Raw genomic sequence first — 23,786 nt, forward strand, 5'->3', positions numbered from 1 at the left:
TCGCCGAACGCCGGCCGCCCAGAGTATGCATGGCCCTTGGCCGAGCCGGATCTTTACGGAGCTCTAAACCACCGGAATGTATTATGCACCAAGCGCATGCGTTTAGCCTGACAAAAACACCAAGACACAGAATGCACCTGGTGCAAACCGACAGAACGATGAAAAAATGTATCGGATCTTATTGAACACTCTGTATCAGGCACCGCTAACTTTATGTTTGGGTTTGTTGACCCTGCACAATCATCCCTGTAAATTGCCAGATGTGAGTCCATCTTGTTTGACGTTTTGTGCCGCTCAATTCCAGACATGGCCGCTTTGGAATATTTCATGAACGTGTACACGCGGATGTTACCGAGCAGTGACGGGCTTCGTCTACGACTTATGCAGTTTCCTTTCACAAGACAAATATTTGCAAAAGAATCACTTGTTAATCGATTTAAACCACTCACGATCGATCGATGCTGCTCTTGATCATCGCCAAACGATACGGTACCGTGCGCTCGTAACAGTAAACCATACACCCATACATCCCCCGCATCTAACGTATCATTAGCCAGTGGTTTTGGTTTTGACGCGATCTCGCCGTCCGTGCTCCGTTTTTATTCGCGAAGCTTTCACCGTACGCTGCACTGCGGCTCGAGCCGCGAAATGCAAAGCATGATACCTATGTATGCATGACGAATGTAGCCACGGTGAAAATATGTTTATGCTCATTACCCTTGAACCATACCTTGTATTGAAAGCAACCATTGTGGTACATTGCCTTTGGAAGTTTGCTTTGGAAAATGGTTGCGAACACTGGCGCTACTGATTGTGCCAAGCTAATGAGCAGCTCGCTGTACCATATGGAGCATTACGCGACACGACAGCGGTACGTACGGACGGGTGCGCGAGCGTTGATAAAACGCGTGTTAGTTAGATTTACAATTGTTTCCAAGCAATTTCAATGCCGTCGCCTTTTCACTTTCTATTACCCCTTTCGCAAGCGTGATGGGCGACAAAAAGCAACCATACCAACCTCTGTTCCATTATTTTGCTCCATATCAGCTTTAGTTTTGATCTTCTTCACTTAAACTTAGTGCTAATTGAAATGTTGCGACAGTTACCAGAAATCGATTTGGCCATAGCCAACAGCACAAAAAGACTCCCACCCTTGTGTCTCTTCAACCGAATCAACTCCGGAAACGGAATCTTCAAAATGCTGCCTTTCGGTGGCACTCAGACGAAACGAAATACTTCCTGTAGGTTCTCTCACCCCACCTGAGGCTATCGTAGGCTGTAATAACAAGCGCAACGTGGAAAGAATGTTTCGGTATAAAGAGCTTCCCGGTTAATCCTAGGGAATCGTGGTGAAAACAGACCCACCCAGGTTCAGAGAGTGTACGGCCGATGGATGGATGGATGGATGGATCGTTCTACTGTTTGCAGTGTTTCCCCGCGTTCCCAGCATTTGAATATTCTTTTCACACCATTGTTGTAAAGTTTATCGCAATCGGGCACTATCCAGATCTCTCGCGCACCAGAACATCCCGAGAGACGTTCGCGTGAACTCTACGATTAATGAACCCGCGCCGCGTCTTCTGTGGGGCATCGTGCAAAAAGTTTGTTAATAATTTATGGTCCCACGCTTAATGAAGTTGTCACGGTTGCCTGTGCTGGCCTGGCACCGTCAGCCAGCAGCCCGTCCGTTCTGCTCTCGGCAATCCAATCAGAACAAACACAACACAACCACAGGCAAGCCTGGAAAATATATCTGTTTTCTCAGTCATGTCTGCAGAGTAGAAGTATAACGCGATCCAACAGATATTATTCCTCCGCACTAGAGCGTAACAGGGTGCAACCGTGTTCGCTCAACTTCTTATGGCCCGTTTGGCTTGACGTTGCTTCTGGATGAAAAGCGTCAAGGAAAGCTTGTACAGAGTTTTGCTTTGTTTTTTCATTAAGAACGTTTTCTTGTGTAACTAAACAAATGCCTTGAGGCGGTCCGGTGGCCAAGGCGACAGCAGCGCCGGTCTTCACACGGCAGGGCTGGGGTTCAAATCCCATCCAGACCACATTCCCGTACGTAGGGATGACTACTTTACTACGAGTAATAGTAAGTCACAGAAATGGCCAGAAATGGCAGGCCGAGACCTCTCGAGGTTGTAGTGCCAAGGAAGACGCCTTTATGGATTTCCCTGCAATGCTAAACCATGATTCGCTTAGATAAAAGCTTATAGGTGCCTCTAGCTCATTTTTGTTGCTGCCTGAGTTGTCAATCCTGCTGTTTCGGGAGGCATTTGGTGCCAATGCGGCCGTGTAAAGATCGATCGCACTGCCGCCAAACCACCATCCTCTTGGCCATCGTCTTCAGAACGAACACGAAATAACACTGATCTTGCGGCAAAGTAAAAAAAAAATCAGAAATGAGGCAAATACTCGAACCAGGTGCTGGTTGAAGATACTTTTTTCTTTCTTCTGTGGTGCTCTCTTGTTTCCACATTTCCTTCCCCCGCGTGAAGCGATTTCGAACATAACGGAGCCCAAATACTTCACCTAGTTGCGGGATCGGTCTTCTCGGTCAAATCAGAAAACCGTGCGTTGCTTGCTGCTGCTTATTTTTCCTTCGCTCGGCCCCATGTTTGCTTTTAATTCCTTCATTTCATTTACTTCCTACAATCCGGTGAAACATTTTTTTTGTAGTTGTGTGGTTTGTGATTTTGTCTCTATATATGTATATTTGTGTAATCGTTTAGCAACTTTCATCAAAGACTGGCGTTGTATTGATTCAAGGTGATCGACAAACAAATGTTACCCGTTTTTTGGCCAATAGCAGCAATACAGATCGGTTGCTTGCACGGCAAACCATTGCTCGAACGTACAACCACTCCATTAGCCGTAATAAGATGTAATAATTAACGATAGGTTTCCCTTTTTTGTCACTCGCAATCCTAAGCTTGTTTTCTAAAGTGGTGTAAAATTATGCTTCAATTATGCCCCACAACAAGCGTGCGGCCAAATCCAATTCCCCAAATCACACGTGACCGTGTGTCTAATCCGCAAACTCTACCAAGCCACAGTTTAGGATCACCGAATCAGCTAATAGTCCGACGCAGATTAGTCATCCACGGTGAAGACAACAGCGTGCTATTGATTGCTTGTCGCTTGTCGCACCGAGCAAATGCAGCGTCAGGCAAAACTTTCAAGTGTGTTGTTCAAACTCTCGACCGCACGATACGCGCTACAAAACGGTTTCCCTGTGGACTAATTCGGCAAACCTTTCACTGATTGAAACATTTGAGCGAAAACTTGTTTCAGAAACTGGATATTTTAAGCCAGTGCCATAACGCCGATCCAGTTCTCGAACCGCACCGAACAGCAATCATAACTGATTATGGTCGAGAGTAAGTAAGCTCCTGGTGGGCTCAACTTATCTGCCAACGACACGAAACCGTCCCGTCTAAGTTAAAAATTGCAATGCAGCTAGTATCAATTTCGAAGAAAAGCAATCAGTGAGCGGTGATCGTCGCATTATTACAATGGGGGGGGAGCGTTGTATAAAGATGTTGCCAAAAAAGTCATGCATAACGCTACAACCCCACAAATAGGCTGGCAACCTGGAAAATGTAGTTCTTTTTTTTTTTGTTGTTGCAATTACTGGCCGTGAGTGAAACGCAGGTAAGCGCATGTGAAGGTTTTCGGTTTTGTTACTTCTACTTTAATATTCGTCCGTACATAAACTTACGCGACGACGGACTCTCATGTTGAACATTTCCTTCCGCTTGCCGCTCATTAGCAGCAGTGAAACATTTCTAGACAGTAGTTTTTAATTTAAGGGAAAGGAGTTATAATTGGTCAGTTTTTCTTCCTTTTCTTCTTCTTCCTTTTCCTTGCCTGGTATGTTCAATAATGTGACTTATTCGCCATAGCTGAACACTAGCCCAACTACTGATGGCAGAATTTGGTTTTATTTGGATTGATGTGTCGTTTTTAATTTGATTTCTCATATCATCTACTTGCATTTAACAGTTCGTATAAAACAAAACAAAAATTTGCTTTGATACAAATGTGTTAAATATCTTCCAATGGGAAACCATTGGCTTCATCACATCAATGCCCAGCCCTTCCTCGCTTTGCTGGCTCGGTCCTCGGAAACGTGAATTATTATTGAGCGAATCGCTCGTGTTCTACTTTACATCAGTGCCAATCCATTCCTATTTCAACGGTGCCGACGCCCTAACCTCAGCAGGCGCTAATGAACATAACGCAACTTGAACCATTTTGAAGGAAGCAAACTCAAACGTATCAATGCATTCGTGGAAGAAGTGAATCCAAGGAACAAAAAAAACTTACGCCCGGAATCGTTTGAACGTTCACAACGTTCCACACACACACACACATTTTGACTACTTACTACGCAGCAACACATCGCACACGATGACTGCAAACAATGCTAGACGGTGGTGGTTACCTTTACTTTCACGGAAGCAGGAAAACTGGTGGCGAAAAATAAGGTGAGGCAAAAAAAAAACGGCCGACATTGCAGCGGGCCTGGTTTGAGCTTTTGTTTTCCTCAACGTTTGCTTCCTTTGCGGTTTGGAGCTAGCGATTTTTAGCGCGTCTGCCTCTTTGCATAACCTTAGCAATTAAGTTAGTGCAATGGAAATAAGAAAGAAATGCAGGGCGCGATGGGGGGGGGGGTTGGGGGGGGGGGGAAGCCCACATTTTTAGCGCCCATTTTCCAAACCTTCCTTTCTGGACGCATCGCGCGAACGAATGCAAATACTTGGTGCGTCGGTAATGGCGGAAGAACTGAACTCCTTTTCCCCCCGAAGGGCTCGAGGTGAATTACACGCACCGTGGAGAGTTCAAAGGAACGCTTTACCGTGTAAAACCAATCATTAAAACATATAGATTAGGGTTTGCCCGCAGCACACGGGAAATCCGTGGCACCCCCGAAGCGCCATTCGATGCAACATTAAGATAAGTGTACAGTTTCAGCCAATCTATGAGGGTCATACTGGTTGGGGGGAAGGGATGATGTTACGATTCAGATGATGTTATGAGCGAAGGTACAATGATAGGCCACAATCACGCGTTAGACCGGACTCTCCATTGGCGAAGGTTGCACACCCGGCACGGCAGTAAATACGAGTCTTCAAGTCCAATATAAGGAAGACGGATGTAACGCCACCAACATTAAATCCAAGGACATTGGATTGTTCTTCAAAGACTAGGTTCGAATACAATTTGTGAAAGGCTCCACCTTCTAACACGCTAACAGCAAAGAACATCGAAAGCATGCACACATGCAACCAAAGCCCATCAATCGATAAAACATCAAGGAGAACGGATATTGCTTCCAGTTGTAAATGAAGTGAGTGATAAAAAGGCACTTCATTTATTGTAGCTTAATTCATGACGTGAGGATGCGCTCTGCTAGTCAAAGCGACCGATTATCAAGCGATGGCCACCGGTGCTAAGCCTCTCACACGATCGCACGACAGTTCGCAGTTTCATTCCGGTTCAGTTAATTTACGAGCCGGAAACGTGCATTGCACCATGACACCCAAATCTTTCACACTCGATCACAAAACCATCGACACCTCGCAGCCAGCAGTGAGGGCTGACGGCAACGACTCGAAACGACCGAAAACAGGCCTTGTGAAAAAAACAGCCTCAAAGCATCCTTGTTTACTATCGTTTCGTCCGTATTGGTGGTTGCAAATGACTCTACGTCGTACGTGCGTCGTCTTTTGGTACAGTGTTGTGATTTCTGTCAAGAAAAATATTTATTTTTCTCATGTACAAAGCGAGTAACATAGACCCTGATCAGAGGGATCTTTTTATTTCTGTATTATACTTTCAAAAGCGGCAGATCTATCACTCTAAACAAGCTGAAGAGTTATATTTTATACTCAAAAAACACTCACAACTTTTTTTATCAAAACTTTCATTTATCTGCCTGCCAAAATTCAAATCAATTCTAGCATTGCTTGGTACAGTCACCATTCATCGTGGCCTTTCCTTAACTAGGTTCAGAATTATTAAAGTGTAATGCCGCCTGATTAGCGGTAGCGTCGCAGAAGTGCCGACCAAAAGAAAAACTCCTCTCCTACACATTTTTCATTTCACTGCGAACCAGCTCAGAGCTGCTCGCTCGCCGACGACGCTATAAAACGATAATTGAAGATAAAAAAAAGGCCATTTACATTACAAATGTTTTTTTTTTCCTCCCCATCGCTTCTCCACCAGCGAGGGCGATAGGAAAATGGGAAAATAGCATTCACCCTTAGCTCAACTGTTGCAAAAATCAAATGAGAGAAAATCTTTGGATAATGAGAATTTTTATGCGAAAAATAGAAGCTACGCGCGGAGACAGACAGAAGTGGGAGGCGACCTGCTCGTTGGCTTTTTGCTTTGGTGCAACGTTGACACGGAGCAAAATGTTAATTAATAATGACATTAAAAGCGGCTAAATTAGCTTCTGAATTTATAGCGCCCACCACAAATCGGGATGGGCTTCCAGTAGAAAAACAAAAGACTCGCAAATCATATTTTATTTGCAACTCTTTTCTTCTTTTTTTCTTTTAAATGGAATATGTATAAATAAGTGTTTTAGTATGATTTAAATCCTCTTTCAAACATACAACATGCGCCAAGAGGTTGGAGGTCACAGGACCACAGGAGCAGGCTAAACATGTATTTTAAAATTACCTTTTTTCCCACAACTTGATCGGCTGGTTGGTGGGTGTGATGAATCGAAATATGGAACCTATTTTAAGACTTTAAGGTAGTTCCAGTTGTACACTAATAGGATTCCGTCATTTCATCAGCGATGCGGCAAACACCACTCATTTCAATTCACCACTTCCAATAGTACACTCTCGTTCTATCGGCGATCTACGTCACAAATAAACATGAACAATTCAAATGATACGATCGTTGGCGGAATTATTGTGGTCACTTGTGGGTTGGTTGCTGCAGCTCTGCGAAACCCTTTCCTTGCCAAACCGCGGCCAATAACGGTAATCTGGCCGCGCGAGGATTTGGAGCGTATAGTTTCCTCGTAGCAGTACTAACCCGAGGCGCACAATAAATGAACAGCAAACCTCAAAAATCAGGCACCGCAAACTTCAATCTTGCATTCGGCACACAGAGAGGCGAAACAACAGCAACACGGGGTTGTTGGTGTGCTGCTCCCGGTACACTGTTTTATATCATTTCGAGATCAACTATTAGGCCTGTTTTGAGTTTTACACCTATGTAAAAACGATCACATCATTGCATCACTTCATTCTATATGATGTTTTTATTTTGTTTTATTTTTCGCACTATTGAACAACAATAATTGTTGTTGTTTTTTCACCAAACTCTAATTCAAACGCAAAACTGTTTTGCACTGTACACACGAAAAATTGGTAGACAAATTATGACTACTGTTTCTGAATTTGCATGTTATTTTGTGCACTAAAGATTCACTTGCTACCTTCACCTTACCGATAAGCACACAAACTGAGCAGCAACAACTCGTCGTCCATGTATGTTTAATATTCAACCGTGATGCTCTAAACACTAAACTCTACACCAAGCGACGAACCCGCAATGACCGTTTCAGCACCTAAGCGCACCCGCTTCGCAATGAACAGTTCCAACAATACAAACTACTGAGCGACCAAACTCCGTTCCGTCAAGCTGCCAAACTAACAAACTCTACAACAAGCACAACTGAAGCTGCTCTCCCCGTCATTACACATCTGCCAGACTAGACTGTTGAACCATTTTCCTTCACCTTCGAGCGAGAGTTAGAGAGAGAGAGAGAACGAGAGAGAGAACGAGAGAGAGCGAGAGACCGGGGCCAAACTAACGCTCCAGGGGTGACAAACGGCTGGGTGAGTGTGTGGGGAAGGGTGGTGAATTTTCCTCGCGATCAACAAGCACCGGGAGAGCCCGCATGCTTACAAACATACATGAGCAATCCTTTGCATGCGCCCGCTGAATGAGAGAACTGGGAAGCATGAATGATTGGGAAGTTGAAACTGCTGCTACTAAAACGAGAGACGATGGGGCAACGGAAACAAGAGAAGCAACGGGCCAAAATAAAATATTTTTTAAAAACATCGCATAAAAGCTTTACCGGTTCGATGCTTTCATCGCGCGCGCGCCGGTGCGATGAAAAGCTCGTGGGAAAACATCGAAGCTCATCGATCGCACTACCATGTTGCACTTTGCTTCGATCGCTTGGTGTTGCCATTTTCCTACATACACGCATTACATTGCATTTTCCTTATCACTGCTGCTCTCTGGATGTATTGGTTAATTGTGCTATTTACGATTTAAACACTGTGATTTAAGCATGGGGAGAACGATCATTAACCCTGGTAGCACTAATACAGATGTAGCATCATTTTACGAGATTCTAATAGCAGTGAGTCCATTGTTATCGACGTTTTTGCAACTTTAGTCATCGTACTACCTACCACGCACAATGTTTGTGACTGTCGAGTTCAACAAACCTATTTCTTTACGCCCGTAAGCTATGGGTACGACCTATTCATGAATCATATTGACACATTCATGCGTCGTTGCTCTGGCTGTAGAGGGTGAAGGTGCAACCAATTAAGCCTGGCATTGCGCTAATTAATGAGCCTGTGCCTTAGTTGGGAGAGCTCCCTTAGTTATGAACAGAGGAAATGAAGCAAAGCAAAACAATCGAGCCGGCACTGTAACCTACTGTAGATCACTGAATTGCACAGATCAAGCGAAAAAGAGCTACCATTACTTGGGGAAACTGGAAGCTTTTTCAGGATGTCAGTTGTGCTTCCACTCATAGCGTTTGTTTCAATAAAACCCATACATCATTTGCTTTCAATGCAGATGAAACCTTTTGCTTAGGTTATTGCGGCTTGCGTGTTCGTGCCTCCGTTGGCTGCTTCTTCGCTGACATCAATTTATCATTTGCATGACCTTTTATAAATTTTCAAAAACAGTGCATTACATTGTATTAATAAAGTATTAAATTTCATATTTTGGTTGTATTGTTTGATAGTTTTGTTTCCACGATTTTCCAGTAATTTTATCGACTGAGGCCTGAGACTGGCTTCCTCGACATGATTTACCCTTGGGCAGGATTTTCAGTCCTGTGAAATAATTTCCTCATGCTTTAGTATGTCCGGTGGGCAGTCAGCACGCTTGGGCGCATCTCATCATCTATATCAGGTATGTGAAAGTGGCGGCCCCCGTAGACTTTAAATACGGCCCGCGAGAATATATTTTTAATCAATCTAAGTGGAATAATTTTTTCACAAAAGAACAACAATCTTGTCACTAAACTTTTCGCCAGGAGCACTTTTGATAAGGTGAATAAATGGCACAACGCTGCAAAATAATTTTCATGCTCGATTTTGATGAATGCTGCTTTGCTCCTAAATGTTGGTAAACACTCGTTGCATGTGAGTAATCAGAGTTGCGCCTACCGTCTAGAAACGGGCTGACATACACACTCACACACCCACACACGGACCCGACATAGAATGCGGTAACACCGAACTTCCTCGGTAACAAAATCGTCAGCGCTCGGATAAGTGCGTGCAATATCAACGGCTACTATGAGAATATCATCTGAGGACATTACAATTAAAGGTATTTGATTGCCCTGTCATACGAAGCCGTTTCCATATCAACTAGCTTTGTTTTCCAGAACTGCAACTGTAAAAGTAGTGGAGTGTACAACACCAGAAAACAATCGAGAATTTCATGAAATTGCGCTGTCCAGGAACACACTGGAAGACAGAGTCTGTGAAATTGCAGAAAATATAAGCCTGTACCAGATATCAATTGTTAAAAAATGTCTATGTTTCTCATTGGCGGTAGGCGAAAGTACCGATATACCAGGTATTGTTCAGGTAGCAGTATTTTTTAGAGCGTGCAGTGAGACTATGGAAATTACCGAAGCGCTTCTGGAATTGATATCTCTGCATGATACTACCACAGGTGACGATATTTACCGTTCGGTTTGGGACACCATGAATAAATATGATCTTCCGTTCGAGCAACTTGTTTTCATTACAACAGATTACACTTCTTCGCGAGTCTGACATTGCATATCAAACCATCCCGTACTACACGGAGGTTCTCAACACATTCTGTTCAATTTTATCAGAAATAATCACGTTCTTGAAATCTTAAGGATGAAAATAATAAGCACATTACGGCACTTGAAAATCAATTTTGGCTTCAGGATCTCGCATTTCTAACAGCTATTACAGGACATCTAAATGACCTGAATTTAAAACTTCAAGGGAAAAATCAGCTTATAACAAATATGTACGATTCACTAAAAGCGTTCATATCAAAGCTGGCACTATTTGAATCCCATATTCAACAACATGAGCTGTCGTATTTCTCAACATGCACAAGAATCAACGAAAAGTTTTAACGTCTCTAAACGTCTCAAAAATTTCTGCTCTAAGATGGGTTTTAAAAAAGATTGATTCTTGATTTTAAAGAGTTCGAGCATCTATTTTCTTTTTCTGTTGGGCCATTTTCCGAAGAGGTTAAAAAGCTTCCAACTGAAAAGCAGATAGAAGCAGTCCATTTTCAAAATGACTCGGTATTAAAAAAATATATCGAGAAGTCGGGAGCCTGCCCTGAAGTGTACTGCTATCTTGATGATAAATGTCCCATTATAAAAGAGGACAGCTGAAATATTGAGCTTCTTTGGTAGCACGTACCTTTGTGAAACATTATTTTCACACATGAAAGCAAATAAAACAGCTCATGGGACGAGATTGACAGATAGAAATTTGAGCAATGTTAGGAAAATTGTATGTTCACAAAAAATTAAACCTAACATCGATGAAATTATGAAGAACAAACGTGACAGATTTCTAACGATAAATCTAACTAATTGTTAAATAAATTTGTTAATTAAATAAATACATCGTATTTACTAATTTGTTAAATAAACAATACTGCATTAAACTATCATTAAAATGCATACGTAAATGAAAAACCTCAAAAGTGAGCCATGTTTGTAAAACGTATTTTGATAAACCATATTGATTTTTTTTAAGTTAAATTTGTTAAAATTGTCGAAAATGTGGAAATGCGGTCCGCTAATGAAATGAGCTTGACACATCTGGTCTATATTGTTGTCGCTGCTGACGTTGGACCTAAGATAGGTGAAGTTTGGGATGACTTCAAATGTGGCGATCGCTCCTATTTCAACCTGTGTAAGTCAGCATTAGTTGGCAGGGCCACTTATGATGCCACGTTAATCTCTGGCCGCCGATTTTTTTTCGCTTCTTCAGTATATGTCAGACACTGGATTGACTTATAGAAGATAGGCCGACCTTCCCGAAGTCCTGAACAAAAGCGTTGAAGTCCATTTCCTAGCTTGTCAGACAAATAACCCTTTTCCATGGATCTTCGCCCATCGCCATCTAACATGTGGTATTGGTCATTGTCATTCCAAAAAGCTGCATAAGCTTGATTCCTTTTAAACGTTGCACTTTTACACAATATTCTGTAGATTCTTCTTCAATTTGACGATGAGCCGGTAAGAATCTGCTGATGATGTGGAGAGAACGCCATAATCTAAAAATGAAACAGAGCTTAGTTAATAATTTGATTGAAAACATATAAAACACAGCTTTGAATTTACCTGGATAGGTTTTTGCAATCGGAGCACTTACGGCCAACTTCCAACCACGATCTAATGTACATACAAGACACTCACAGTTACCCTAATTTGGGCTATTTGAGATGTAATTATTAGACACTCATTGACGGATGCATTGTTGAGTGAATGTGGTGCGTGTAGGGTTTTAAGCTCCACGCAAGAAATTTAATCTTTAATAATTTACCAAAGCTGAGCAATTTGGGATCAACTGTAATTGAACGACTAGTATACTAGAACTATTTTTGCATAGATAAAAAGTTCATTGCACGAATGTGTATGAGGATCACTGTAAGCAAGCTCAACCAAGCTCGAATAAAACCAATCGGTAGTAGAAATCCGCTGCTTGAGGGTACTGCAAACAGTACAGCCTCGGCATGCGGCTATCGTGTTTCGTTGGTTTGACGAGCGAAAACATTGCTAAAAAACTGGAACAAAATATTAGTTTGTACTTCAATGGCTCATCAAATTGACTGAAGTACTTACTAAACCATGAACAGGTAAACTGCAAATTTTCACAATTATGCTACATGAACCCGTTCGCGTGCATAGCTTCGACATGTATGCGGATTGCAGAACGTTAGGCGCAATGCTATGGTTGGAGTAGCCGAGCTGCTAAAAATAGCAACATCTTTATACGTGCTATTTTTTACCATAACGTTACTTTAATTTTTTATTTATATTTTACGCACATTACTTTCATTGATTTTGGGTTTTTTTCTGAAAACTTTTATATTCTAAGGTTTCACATCTCGGTACACGAATCGGTCAGAGCAAATATCACGCACAAAAACCTCCTCAATTGAAACTGCCCTATATCGACACCCTATGCTGAAGCTGAGAATGGAACGTCTAAAAACATCTTCAATAGAAACGCTTAGAATACACTCCGAAGTGCTCGCTTATTCAGACAGTTGATATAAAATACAATAAAGGGATAGAAAGCGAATAAGAAAGAGCTAACTAGTAACAGCTTGTACCAAATATGCTTCCAAAATAATGACATACCTTTCACAAAAGGAAAATCGATTCCCACCAGCAATGTTGTTATAGTTGTCGCGTTCCGATTCCTCTTCACAGTAGCTGCAGGTGCAGCATGTGTACTGCGATCCGTACATGCTCGATTGATCGTCCAGATCGGTGAGATTGAGATCGCTATCAAAATCGTCAACGTACAGACATTTCGGGCGTTTTGCATCTTCTACGTGCGGAAGACCCAAACGTGCTCTGAAAAAAGAGAAATATGGAAAAGCGTTAGAAAAAAGGGCTTACTAAAGAGTAAGTCTACATAAATTTTCAAAAAACCCTCACAAAATAAGCAATCTTTGTGAATATACTGCCATCATTCTCTTTATGGGGCAGGACCGAGGTTCAAATCCCACCCAGATCGCCTCCCCGAACGTAGGGCTGGCTCCTTTACAGCGGGTTAAATTAAGTCACAGAGAGCTAGAAACGGCAGGTCGAAGGAAGAAGAAGATTTTCTTAATCACTTGTTTCACCAAAGTTCAAAGTCCTTGTTTTTAATTCATGAGCGCTCAATTACAGCGTGTATGCGTGGAAAAGATCATGCTCCCATCCTATCCTAGTTATCATTAAAAACTAAACTAACCTATGCTGTATACTTCCTTGGTTTCAAACTCGTTCGAAACTTGTTTGTTTGTCGATTTCACCGCAGTAAAGGGAAACTTCCTGCTTTCAAGCCCCGCCCCACCAGCTCGCTATTAACCGTGTACTAGCATCATCTAGATCGATATGATAGCTCCACACAAAAACATCGGCCCATAAACGGAAGCACTTATACGCTTAGGTGTTACCAAAAAAAAAGAGGCTTAACATTGTCTTGTGATACAAAACACACAACAATATGCACAATATTTGTATCAATCTAGTGTTTAATATTGGTTAACCATCTCTTGTCTGTTTCCCGTTCAATAGAGGCAATGCACTTCCTGCACGATTCCTCGTGGTACTTTCTTTCGCGTATCCACTCGCGTTCGATTGCATTGGTACGTGAATTTGCATGCTTCATCATACCATAGTAAAGGGCGAAACCGGTTTCCAAAGAGAGCATTGGCTTACCATCCTCCTTTTCCCGTCGGGCGTCGGAACTTTTCAATGTGAGCTTAATCTACCATCAACCGTTTGTTCGGTCGATGCCCAACGAAAACCATTTGATGAATGAAGAGCCTTCACTTAAAAATGCAATAACTATGTTCATTCGGCCTACGGTACGGTACGCGGTTCTTTGTCTCTGTGTTTGCCGTTTTATTGCCCGGTCTGACCATCCATCCCCCACCGAAAGGAAAGCGAAGAAGATACAATTATTTAATCTGGAAGAAACTGAAAGTGAGTGATGTGAATAAAACAACGCCTATCTAACATACAGAAATACTGCGAGCAAAGTTGGGAAAAAAAATTAAAAAAAAGGTAAACTAAGGGCTTGGGACACAGACAGACGGACAGACAGCTTCCATTTCAAAGCGGCTTTATATTGTAAAATAGAAAAATATTCATTGCCGAAGCAGTATTGCACTGTTCAATATTTATTTATTTATTAATTATGGCGGACCGATGCCCGTCATTGTCATGTTCAATATTTATATAGTTTCATGGCCCTTTTTTACGTGTAACTCACGTTAGAAAACATCATAATTCTACCGTCAGCTTTCCTGATCATCCCAACACGATCGTACTCTATCGTAACTCTACTAGCAACAATTACATGCTCATAGCATAAATTGGGATTGAAACGATTGAATTTCCTCTCCTTGCAAGGTTGATGTGTTAGCCCGTTACGCTAAAGGGTTTACATACTATGTTGTGATATTACTTACTTTTTCCCCTTGTGATCTACACTATCCACCACTACATTCCACGTCCGGTGAATGAGATACAACAGGAACAGCAGGCGAGAGTTTTCTGCGCTCGGTGACCGTTGCTGCTGCTGCTGCTGCTGCTGCTGCTGCTGTAGATTGGGACAAGCGTCTTGCGAGCTTTGCTGACTTTTGACATCGTCCTCAAAATAGCATCGTTTTGTACTAGTGTAATCCCAATGCTCGTACGGAGTCGTCGTTCGGTACCGTCCACTACTGTTTCGGGTCTGTTGTCTAGGCAGGGTAGAATCACCGCTGCTCATAATGTTACCCATCGTGCTTTAAATGCCTCTGCACACTGCACGTAGCGCAAAATGCATGAGCAAATAGGCGGTTTGCGTGTATTGCAAAGATTCTGGATTTACTGGGCGTCTTTTAATCAACCGTAACACTTGGCATGCTTGGTTCACAAATAATACTAATTGTTGGTCATTCACTTAGCAACACTGTTTGTTCTTGGTTGAAAAATGCAATTATTTCAATTATTCAATATTTGTCTAAAGTAACTGTATCCTCAAACGTGCTATTCGTACAAGAAACTTCAAATATAAAGGAAGAAATCCATCCAACCGTTTCCAACTGCTGCTAATGAGTCTCGCGTTTGCGTATGTTACTGGTACGCTTCCTGCAATGAAAACGATAACAGTAATGTTTTAATGTAAAAAAAGTCTGTCTGTTGTATCGATTATGTTAGCAACAATATGATAGTTCTCCACAAACACACACGTGTTCAGAATTATTTACGTCGGACAGATCGGCGGAAATTATATCATCTTCTTTGTCTATTTGACACTCGCACAACCTGCGTGCTCCCAGGTGGCTTACTAGACTTAATGATACCACGTTTTTGAATAGACTGTCCTCAGCAAGAGGGAACGGTCCGGATGGGATTCGATCCCCTGCCCGGCGCCTCTATCGCTTAGACAATCGTCCCATTCGATCATGTCTCTATTAATTTGGCACCCTAAGCACAGCCCACTATGTTTTGTTTTTCATTATATACAATATTTTATACAGTATATAAAATTAAGATGTATTCAAAGACAAAATTTTGCAGTACTTATTTTGGTAGTTTTTCTATAACTATTATTTTTCTTTATAAAATGTATTTATATTTACTTAAAGCCCTATACAAAACATTGTTTGTGTTTACTGAGAAAATGATAAAATCAAACAATGCTACCACCGCTCTTCCGCCAATAAGCCGTCCAAACTTCCTGTAGTCAATCGAATACAAGCCGCTTGTCATCAAACAACCCCCTCTAACCAGGTCAACAAGGAGCCCACCAGATTAAGAAAGATTGGTTCGCCGTGGATGAGAAAACAAGCGAACGTAGTTACGTTTGAATAGTGCGCTAAAACATTCTTTAATGACCCTTCTAATGACAGCTTCACACCCAACGATCAAATCGATGGACAACATTAAACTTTCTCCAAACTGCAAACACGCAGCATGAGCGCGGACAAATTGTCTACCGCCCGTGTCAGCTTCCGCCTTCCAGCAAAAGCCTAAAATTATGTTAATGGCACAACAATATCAACAAGGGTGAAAAATAAACTCGTTTTCTAAAGCGCATCCCTAGGAGAATGTACACACCGCCGGCGCCGGCAGTTTTGCACTTGTACCTCAGCGATAGGCACCTGGCAAACCATGGCCGATGGTCATGGCTAGTTGATTACGCCGGTGAATAAGGAGTACGAATTTCTCTTCCAAGATCATATTGGCCATGGTTCACCATTAACATCGAAATAATCGGACTGTAACCGTTGTCTTGATTCGTCTTCACTTGCCGTTTCATCATGGAATCATTAAATGTCCGGCACCCGCTCTGGCGCTAGTCGTTGTAGCAAACTGTCTAAACTGCTTGAGAAAACCTCACTTCAAACCTTTTTCGACGTTGAAGTAGCATAAGTTTAATAATCTGTAGGGTGATAATATTGCAAGACGAATCCAACACAATTTGTGAGGCCAAAAATGGATCAGTTATGTGTAGCATAGCAACAAACCCAGGCAAATAACTAGATAATAAGCGAGAAGTGACTCTTATTCTCTTCCCATTCCTGCTGCATGCTCAACGCCAGCGTCAGTGCGTCGCATTAACCCACATAGTGCACTATTTAGAGACAGGTTCCTAGCTAAAGCTGAATAGCTAAAGGGAAATGGAAACCAATTTATGAACAGACTGATGACTGGCGTGGCACAGGGTGTTGCAAGTGTACGTCCGCACTCACCCGGCACACTTCCTTGCAAAATGAGGTCCAGTGTATCGCGGAATCCTGCTGAATGCACCTATTATGATCGTTAACAGTTTTTTTTCCCCCATCAAGATCGTGATACTTTTCAAATGCCTTCTTGTGCTGGTATTATCAGTGAACGACGCTGAGGGGATGTATCCATGTGTCGGGATGAAGCATGAAACGGGCATCGCTTTTTGCGCTTTCTGCATTCGCGGGTTTTATTGAAAGTATTTGGTGATATTCATTAAAAAGTTTGAGCTATGCGGCTTAGCATAGTTGTAGACTAGATGTAGCCAATGTCTTATCTTGATTGACCGTCCCGGTGGTGGGGACGACAACGGCACTGGTCTTCATACGACAGGACCGGGGTTAAAATCCCATCCGTAACGCTCCCCCCGTAGTGGGGGGCAGACTATCCAACTACGTACGCGTGGTATCATTAACTCTAGTAAGCCAGGCCGAGAAAAGAGAGAGAATCCATTCACCGATCAATACTCAATTATGATCAATACTTCATTTTGTTGCTGCTATCTTCCACGCAGTTTGGCATTCATCACATCAAGCGATTCGTTTTCACTCCAAATAAAATATGCAAATCTAGGGATGAGACGAATATTTTAGCAGATGCCCGATGATCTTCCACACCAACGTGATGCTGTACAACGACATTTTCAGAGAACTGCGAATAACGGAACCTTTTTCCATTCCGAGCCAACAAAGCCAAAAAGAAGCAGACAACAAAAGAAAATCTGGAACGAACATCACTCTCTAATTTTATAACAACATGCCTTGCAATCTTTATATGCATGTAAAAAATATCGAAAAACATTTATTGAATCCTAGGTTTTCAGCACAACGCTGTGGTAGGAAGTTGGCACCGTTGGAGGACTCCATTAGGTTCCGTTTGTGGCACACCACATAATCTGAGCCTGCACGCAACACCACAGTATTGCCTTTTGGGCAATTCCACACATTCACTTGTCTCATAGAGTCTGACTGAAAGCTTTTAAGACTATCAGCTAGACATCGGTTGGCAAAGCTTCTAATGCTAATATGAGCAACCTAGCAACCGTCTGTAGAGTATCGTATCGGTCACTTGGGTTAAGGTTATGCTTCATTGAAGTCCTATCATGTAATTCGGAAACTGATGCAGCAGTTTTACTTACACTAGCAGGCTCTGCTATTCTGCCGGTGCCACTCTTTCACCATGCTTGTCTCGCAGCAGTTTTCCACAAAACTTTGCAAACAACATCTGTGCCTTCTCCGCACACATCAATCTCTGTGCATCCAACAGCTCGTAATCACGATCCCGCTCGTATGGTCTATATACACTTTCGATTGACACAATTTTTGCGCTCCAATATCGTTACTCTGCCGACGCATCGCACTGCTGAACCTTTTGAGGTCACTTCCACCGGTGATGATCGGTCAAATCGGCACAGTGCAAATCGTCGTATCGTTCATATCTTGCCGGAAGCATATGAACCACTTTTCATGCGAAGAGATGACCGTGTTAAAAAGCTGTGTGTGTGCACTTGTGTTGCGTATTTTTTTTTTTTTTTGTCGTCACAATTTCTCCTTTTTATTTGTGGCCACTATTTTACGTTTGCCGAATGTAAAAAAAACCGCCATGTAATTGCTGGTATATAAAAACACATCACAATTTTAAATTATGAACTTTCTTCACCTTCTTTTTAACGTTGCTTTTTTATCTCTTTCACAATACGACCTTTCGCTGGGTGCCACATTTTTCGGAAGTATTTTTGGCTCGATTTTGGCACGCACGATTCTTTATCTTGGAAAACATTGAAACATACGCAGCACAACTTTTTTTTTTTTGTACAGTTTCACATTTTTTAAACAAGAATTTTCACTAACAACATTTCACCTCGCGCATTTCCTTGGAAACGGAACTGTTGGAAGACTTTATTTACGTACCCGGGAGCAGATGTGTAGCCGATAAACTTCTAAAGAGATACAAGAAACCAGCAACACGCTGCGCCTACGTGCGGCCGATGCGAACTATCGCTAAGTAACAATCCAAGCAACACGAGATGCACCAAACCATAGCAACCGGCAGCGTGAATGCCGTCACAGTGGGAAAACATGATGCGTTCTCGTCAAAAAGCTCCATCGATGTGCGCTCCCCGCAAAAGCTTTGGTTAATGCATCGTCGACTAGTTTATTCATTGAAAGCTATGTACTTACACTGCACTAAAGCACGTACAGATAGGTATGCACGAATGATTATTTTAAAAACGCACACTACAACATCGATTCGAGTTCCCATAGTGCGATGTTTTTTTTGCTTCACGCGAGGAAACCGGTACACGAAGCATCAGTGAAAGCCTTTCGCGAACGAAACCCTGTAGCGATTCTGTAGCATTTTGAAAGGAAGAGGTCATCACCAGCAACATGGGAAATGTGCAATAAAAAGCGTTACAGTACAAAAAGCTGCAAATGGACATTAAAATCAAATATCATAAAAACGCTACCCGTTGGTGTTCGTTAAAAACCTTGCCAATTGCCTGATATGAATGCAATGGCCAATGCATGTCTGTCGCACAACGCAACGTGTATCGAAACCCACCATGGCCGTGTCCGACCCACATGAAGGAGTCGAGCATATCAAGAAACATATTTTGTATCAGTTCATTTTATTGTTAGTTTAGCTTTCCACACCTTTTACCACTAACACAGCTCAACACGACGCGGAAATCAGTCTAGATGAAAATGAAAACGGAACCAGTTTCATTCCACGCGCGGTTTCTAATGCACCGAAAACACCCAACAAACCGAAAACCAGCGCTTGCATCCATGCGCCCAACCCCAGCTGCATAAATGAAAGTAGATTTATGCTCCTGCCCGGCCAAGTTAGATAGGTGCTGGTGGTACCGGTTATTTGCCTTCACCAAGTAATTCTAAAACTCTCCTCGTGGAACCGAAGCCCAAGAAATGGAACACACACACACCGCAATCAAAAGTGACATGAAAACAACCATCGGTTATGTACTGGCTGCGCAGAACAGTGCAGACGGGAATCGGTAGTAACACATACCGCTGGGATCGGTCGAGGACGGCGGATGGGACGGCGCATTGCTGATCGAGGACAAGTTTGCCGCGAGCCGCCGCCATACGTGCGGGCATCAGCATGATGAGTGGCTGGATGGCCAGTGCTTGTAGCACGCCGGGATCGGGATCGGTTTCGTAAAACCCGTCCTGAAATCCAGCTCAAGACCTCATTCAATTCCCACGGGCAAGGCAAATGCACAGCGCCATCCGATTGCAACCAGTCTGGATGATAGGAACTGGGTAAATAGGTTATTGCCATGCAGGAAGCTAGTCGCGCGGGCGTATGGAATATTGCTCTGCCGGGTTGTTTTCAAGACATTTTCTCATGATCTTTTATGATAATTATTTGCACGGCATCCAATGTTCCAGCCTTCAATTTGTGCTTTACATTCCCCTCTGGCTCAACGCAAAAATATCAGGTTCAAAAAATAATATAATACTATCTGATACGGGATACTGATACTAGAAAATTTTAAAGCGCTTCTAGAGACAGGTTCTAAGAGCAAAATCTTGAAGATTTATGAAGAATTTGTTGCCCTACAAGTGCATCCTAGCGCTCCACAGGCATTAAACCGTGCTGCCCTTCCTGAGACCTACAGTTCCCTTTTAACAACAGATTCCAGAATGATCTTCGCCCGATGGTAGTTCCGGGCATTTTCCGGGATAACTATGGCCATTTAGACCAAATAAGCCAGTACTATACTGATGGATCGTCCTCTAAGGAGGGCACCGAATTCGGCGTTTTTAGTGAGTCCGCCAAAGAATTTTTCAAATTGCGGGAGCCGTGTAGTGTCTACACCGCAGAACTAGCCGCAATCTTGTACGCACTGTTGATGATAGCAGCGAGACCTTCGGATCAGTACTTCATCTTTCATCATAGCCTTAGCGCTATTGAAGCACTAAGATCTCCGAAGGCTGCTAAGAGTCAGGATTAGCTTACCATCAAAATCATAGAATTGCTTGGCTCCATGTTCGACAAGGCGTTCAGGATTTCGCTAATTTGGGTACCTTCTCATTGTGGAACATTCCCGGCAACGAGAAGGCAGACTCACTGGCCAAAACAGGCGTCCAACAAGGCGCATTTTACGACCGTCCAATCTCGGCCCGAGAGTTTCTTCGCCTACCACAGCAAATTTTTCTGTCTCACTAGCAGAGCATGTGGAAGGCGGACGATCTCGGGCGATTCCTTTTCTCGATCTCGCCGCAAGTGTCCCTGCGGCCTTGGTTCGGTGGGCTCTCTGTGGACCGGGCATTCATACGCAAGATGTCTCGACTTATGTCGAATCATTTCGGGTTCAATACTCATCTGCAGCGTATAACTCTGGTATGTTATATGTGGCTGCGGTGACGGATTTCACGATGTGGATCACCTTCTGTGGTCCTGCGTGGAGTTTGAAACCGCAAGACCCTCCTTGTTGGGCGCAGTCGAGAGCATCGGCAGACGACCGGGTATAGAAATAAGGGAAGTGTTGGCGACTAGGGACCTCGCTTACATGAGGCTCATCTTCCGATTTGCCAGAGACAACGGTCTTATCCTTTGATTCCGCATCCCCATTATCCTTCCAATCCATATCCGCCATTCCCTTTTAAGTTATTCGTTGTGTTGTTTTCGTCTTAAGTGTTTTATGTCGTGCAACGTGCGTTCGAGGGCAATTTTCATACTGCCGTAAAGAGGAGGTAGGCATTTTTCCTCTGTAGCAGTGTGCTACAAGTCAGTCCAGCTTTGATACAGCGGGTCCATCTGTGGTGGCGTTGGGCTCGGGAGTGGTCGGCGGGTACAGTCTCGTTTGCAGTGGAGTCACTCCAGCTGTTGCGAGATGGCATCCGCCGATCGCTTTTGAGTTCGATGTTGACTTGGTCGATCACGGACTGTGCACATAAGCAAATAAGCTAGTCCTTTCATAAGCAAAAGCAAAACACTTAAACTCACCAACAACAAATGTTAGAGTTTTTTTTGTTTTTTTTTTTTCATCTAAGAGAGCATCTTTCGAGAACTATTTTATACTTACCAGTTAATAAGGATGATAGCAAACAATGAGGAACATTTATCAAATCATCGGTGTGTTCCATTCGTTGTCAGGGGATTTTCTGCTGCCCAAGAATAAGGCGTATTGTGGCTAAAACGCATCCTGTTATACCGCGCGTATGCTAGCGAACAAAATGTATCCGACACAATGTCCATTCATTCATTTGTTTCGTCTAGTCTATCAAAAACAAATCAATCTATTTTGCTACACCTGCTTAAAACTGTATTACAACGCTTTAATTGGAACAGATCGATTCGATATGTGGGCCCTGGTTGTTCTTTCGTTTTGTCTCCTTCATACTGTCAAAGGCCGTAAGTAAATGCAGACCGACTAACCTTAGTAGTTGCAAGCGCCGAGTGTAACCGAGTTCAATCTGTACCCAGAATGTGCGATCAACGTTAAAACTGATCTCAACTTTCCGGAACCGGTGTTCCTGAAAAATAATAACCTATGGATTCCGAGGAATGGACAGCTTGTGTGGGCTCTTGGTGAATCCAACATTGTGGCATGCCCTAAAAGCAACGTGATCAACAGTAAGTACAAGCAGGATTATTCCTTGGTGGTTGAGCATGAACTACATGATTGTATATGGGAATGGAAATGGAAAATTTCGTTCATTACAGCTTTACTGGACAAAGCGTTGATCACGTGTGTCGGTGGCAGCCTCTTCCTACTCAACGGTCTGCCCGTCAATGTATCCAGCATAGTTTGCACCAAAGCAGTGACCGGAGACCATCAGTCGACCGGTGAAGCATGTGGGAATGGCGGAACGATACGCAACATCGGTTTTGACGTTGCCGGAGTGGGATTCGTAAAACACTTTTCGGTGTGTTACAATGCGCTGACTGCGTCCGTCATCTACACGAAACACACACTCAATGGCGATTCTATTGCCGGTAAGCGTCGACCATTTTTCCACACCTGATCGTTAGCTGCAAAGCTCAACTTGCCCACTCCCATTACAGATAGCATAGTGGAGTCCTATCGTCCATCGTTCAAAGTAGCCGGAGTTCCCAGCTCGGTGCCCGTGGGCAGTTCCTATACCATCAAGTCGCAGCAAGCGCGACTGGCCGAACTGCTGGGTTCCTCAACTCAGGCGGCAAAATTTGTAAATACCGCGTCCTACCTTGCACGGGGCCACATGACTCCCGATGCGGACGGTATATTCCGCACGTGGCAATGGGATACCTACTTCTACGTCAATGTCGCACCACAGTGGCAGAAGGTGAACGGTGGCAACTGGTTGGCCGTTGAAAAGATCGTCCGCAGCGCTGCCGATCGTTTACAGAGCGATGTAGTGGTGTACACCGGGGCGTTTGATACGTTAACGTTGCCCCATGCAAATGGAACACAGATTCCCATTACGCTCAGCGCTAACGGTATTGTGGCTCCGAAATGGACATGGAAAATTATTCGATCGCCCAGCACTAATTCCGCGATCGCTTTCATCACCAGCAACGATCCGTACCGAACATCGATAGGGCCTGGTGAGCTGCTATGTTCCAACATTTGCCAGGAGTACGGTTGGTACAATGCTGCGTTCGAAACATTTGTGAAAGGATTCACGTACTGCTGTAGCGTGCAAAGTTTGGTTGCTACAGTTGATAGTGTTCCGATCGAAGCGATAGCTGCAAATGTCCTAGCGTATTAGCCGATTGAAAAAGGATAATTATGTCTACCGAGCGTTACAAACTATTGGCGACGCGTCGTTATATTGGAATGTAAAATTTCGCAAGAACAATGATGAACGAAAAACGACTTTCATTGGAAAGAAATCATCCCTATCCCAGACTCGCAACATGACCAAACGCATGTTGCTTGTTAGGCGAATAATACACACGACAATGCCAAACTAACGAGCAATTGTTAGACGGCGTTAGATCGTGGGCGATATCGAGACTGCAGGGCAGCAGGCCC

The 23,786-nt window shown here is 43.2% G+C and overlaps 2 protein-coding genes across 7 annotated transcripts in view; one reads left to right on the forward strand and one right to left on the reverse strand.

Annotated features, from left to right (window-relative positions):
* The window catches only part of LOC118512370, a 47,446-nt gene that overhangs the window by 21,413 nt on the left and 2,247 nt on the right, over window positions 1-23,786 (reverse strand). Inside the window, exons 1-4 of one of the 6 annotated variants that reach the window (XM_036056717.1) lie at window positions 17,937-19,344; window positions 15,103-15,157; window positions 14,494-14,987; window positions 12,668-12,886 (exon numbers count right to left, since the gene is read on the reverse strand). In XM_036056717.1, the coding sequence (XP_035912610.1) occupies window positions 12,668-12,886; window positions 14,494-14,807 (533 nt within the window). In that variant the 5' untranslated portion in view covers window positions 14,808-14,987; window positions 15,103-15,157; window positions 17,937-19,344. Of the gene's footprint in view, window positions 1-12,667; window positions 12,887-14,493; window positions 15,158-17,936; window positions 19,347-23,786 lie in introns of those variants that run through there. The other 5 variants (XM_036056720.1, XM_036056718.1, XM_036056719.1 and 2 more) reach the window with 5 other exon arrangements.
* LOC118512380 lies at window positions 21,966-23,610 on the forward strand. Its single transcript, XM_036056750.1, has 4 exons — window positions 21,966-22,180; window positions 22,253-22,402; window positions 22,493-22,765; window positions 22,835-23,610. The coding sequence occupies exons 1-4, from the start codon at window positions 21,988-21,990 to the stop codon at window positions 23,518-23,520; spliced, it is 1,302 nt and encodes a 433-aa protein (XP_035912643.1). The 5' UTR covers window positions 21,966-21,987; the 3' UTR covers window positions 23,521-23,610.

The sequence above is a fragment of the Anopheles stephensi genome, chromosome 3 (genome assembly GCF_013141755.1).
Source record: "Anopheles stephensi strain Indian chromosome 3, UCI_ANSTEP_V1.0, whole genome shotgun sequence".
In the NCBI taxonomy this organism is placed as follows: domain Eukaryota; kingdom Metazoa; phylum Arthropoda; class Insecta; order Diptera; family Culicidae; genus Anopheles; species Anopheles stephensi.

What these genes read in the sequence shown, in the direction of transcription:
- LOC118512380 (XM_036056750.1), top strand. Translation starts at nt 21,988, where the DNA reads ATGCTAGCGAACAAAATGTATCCGACACAATGTCCATTCATTCATTTG. An exon ending in CCTTCATACTGTCAAAGGCC is followed by an intron (nt 22,181 to 22,252) that starts GTAAGTAAATGC and finishes ATCTGTACCCAG; the next exon opens with AATGTGCGATCAACGTTAAA. An exon ending in TAAAAGCAACGTGATCAACA is followed by an intron (nt 22,403 to 22,492) that starts GTAAGTACAAGC and finishes CGTTCATTACAG; the next exon opens with CTTTACTGGACAAAGCGTTG.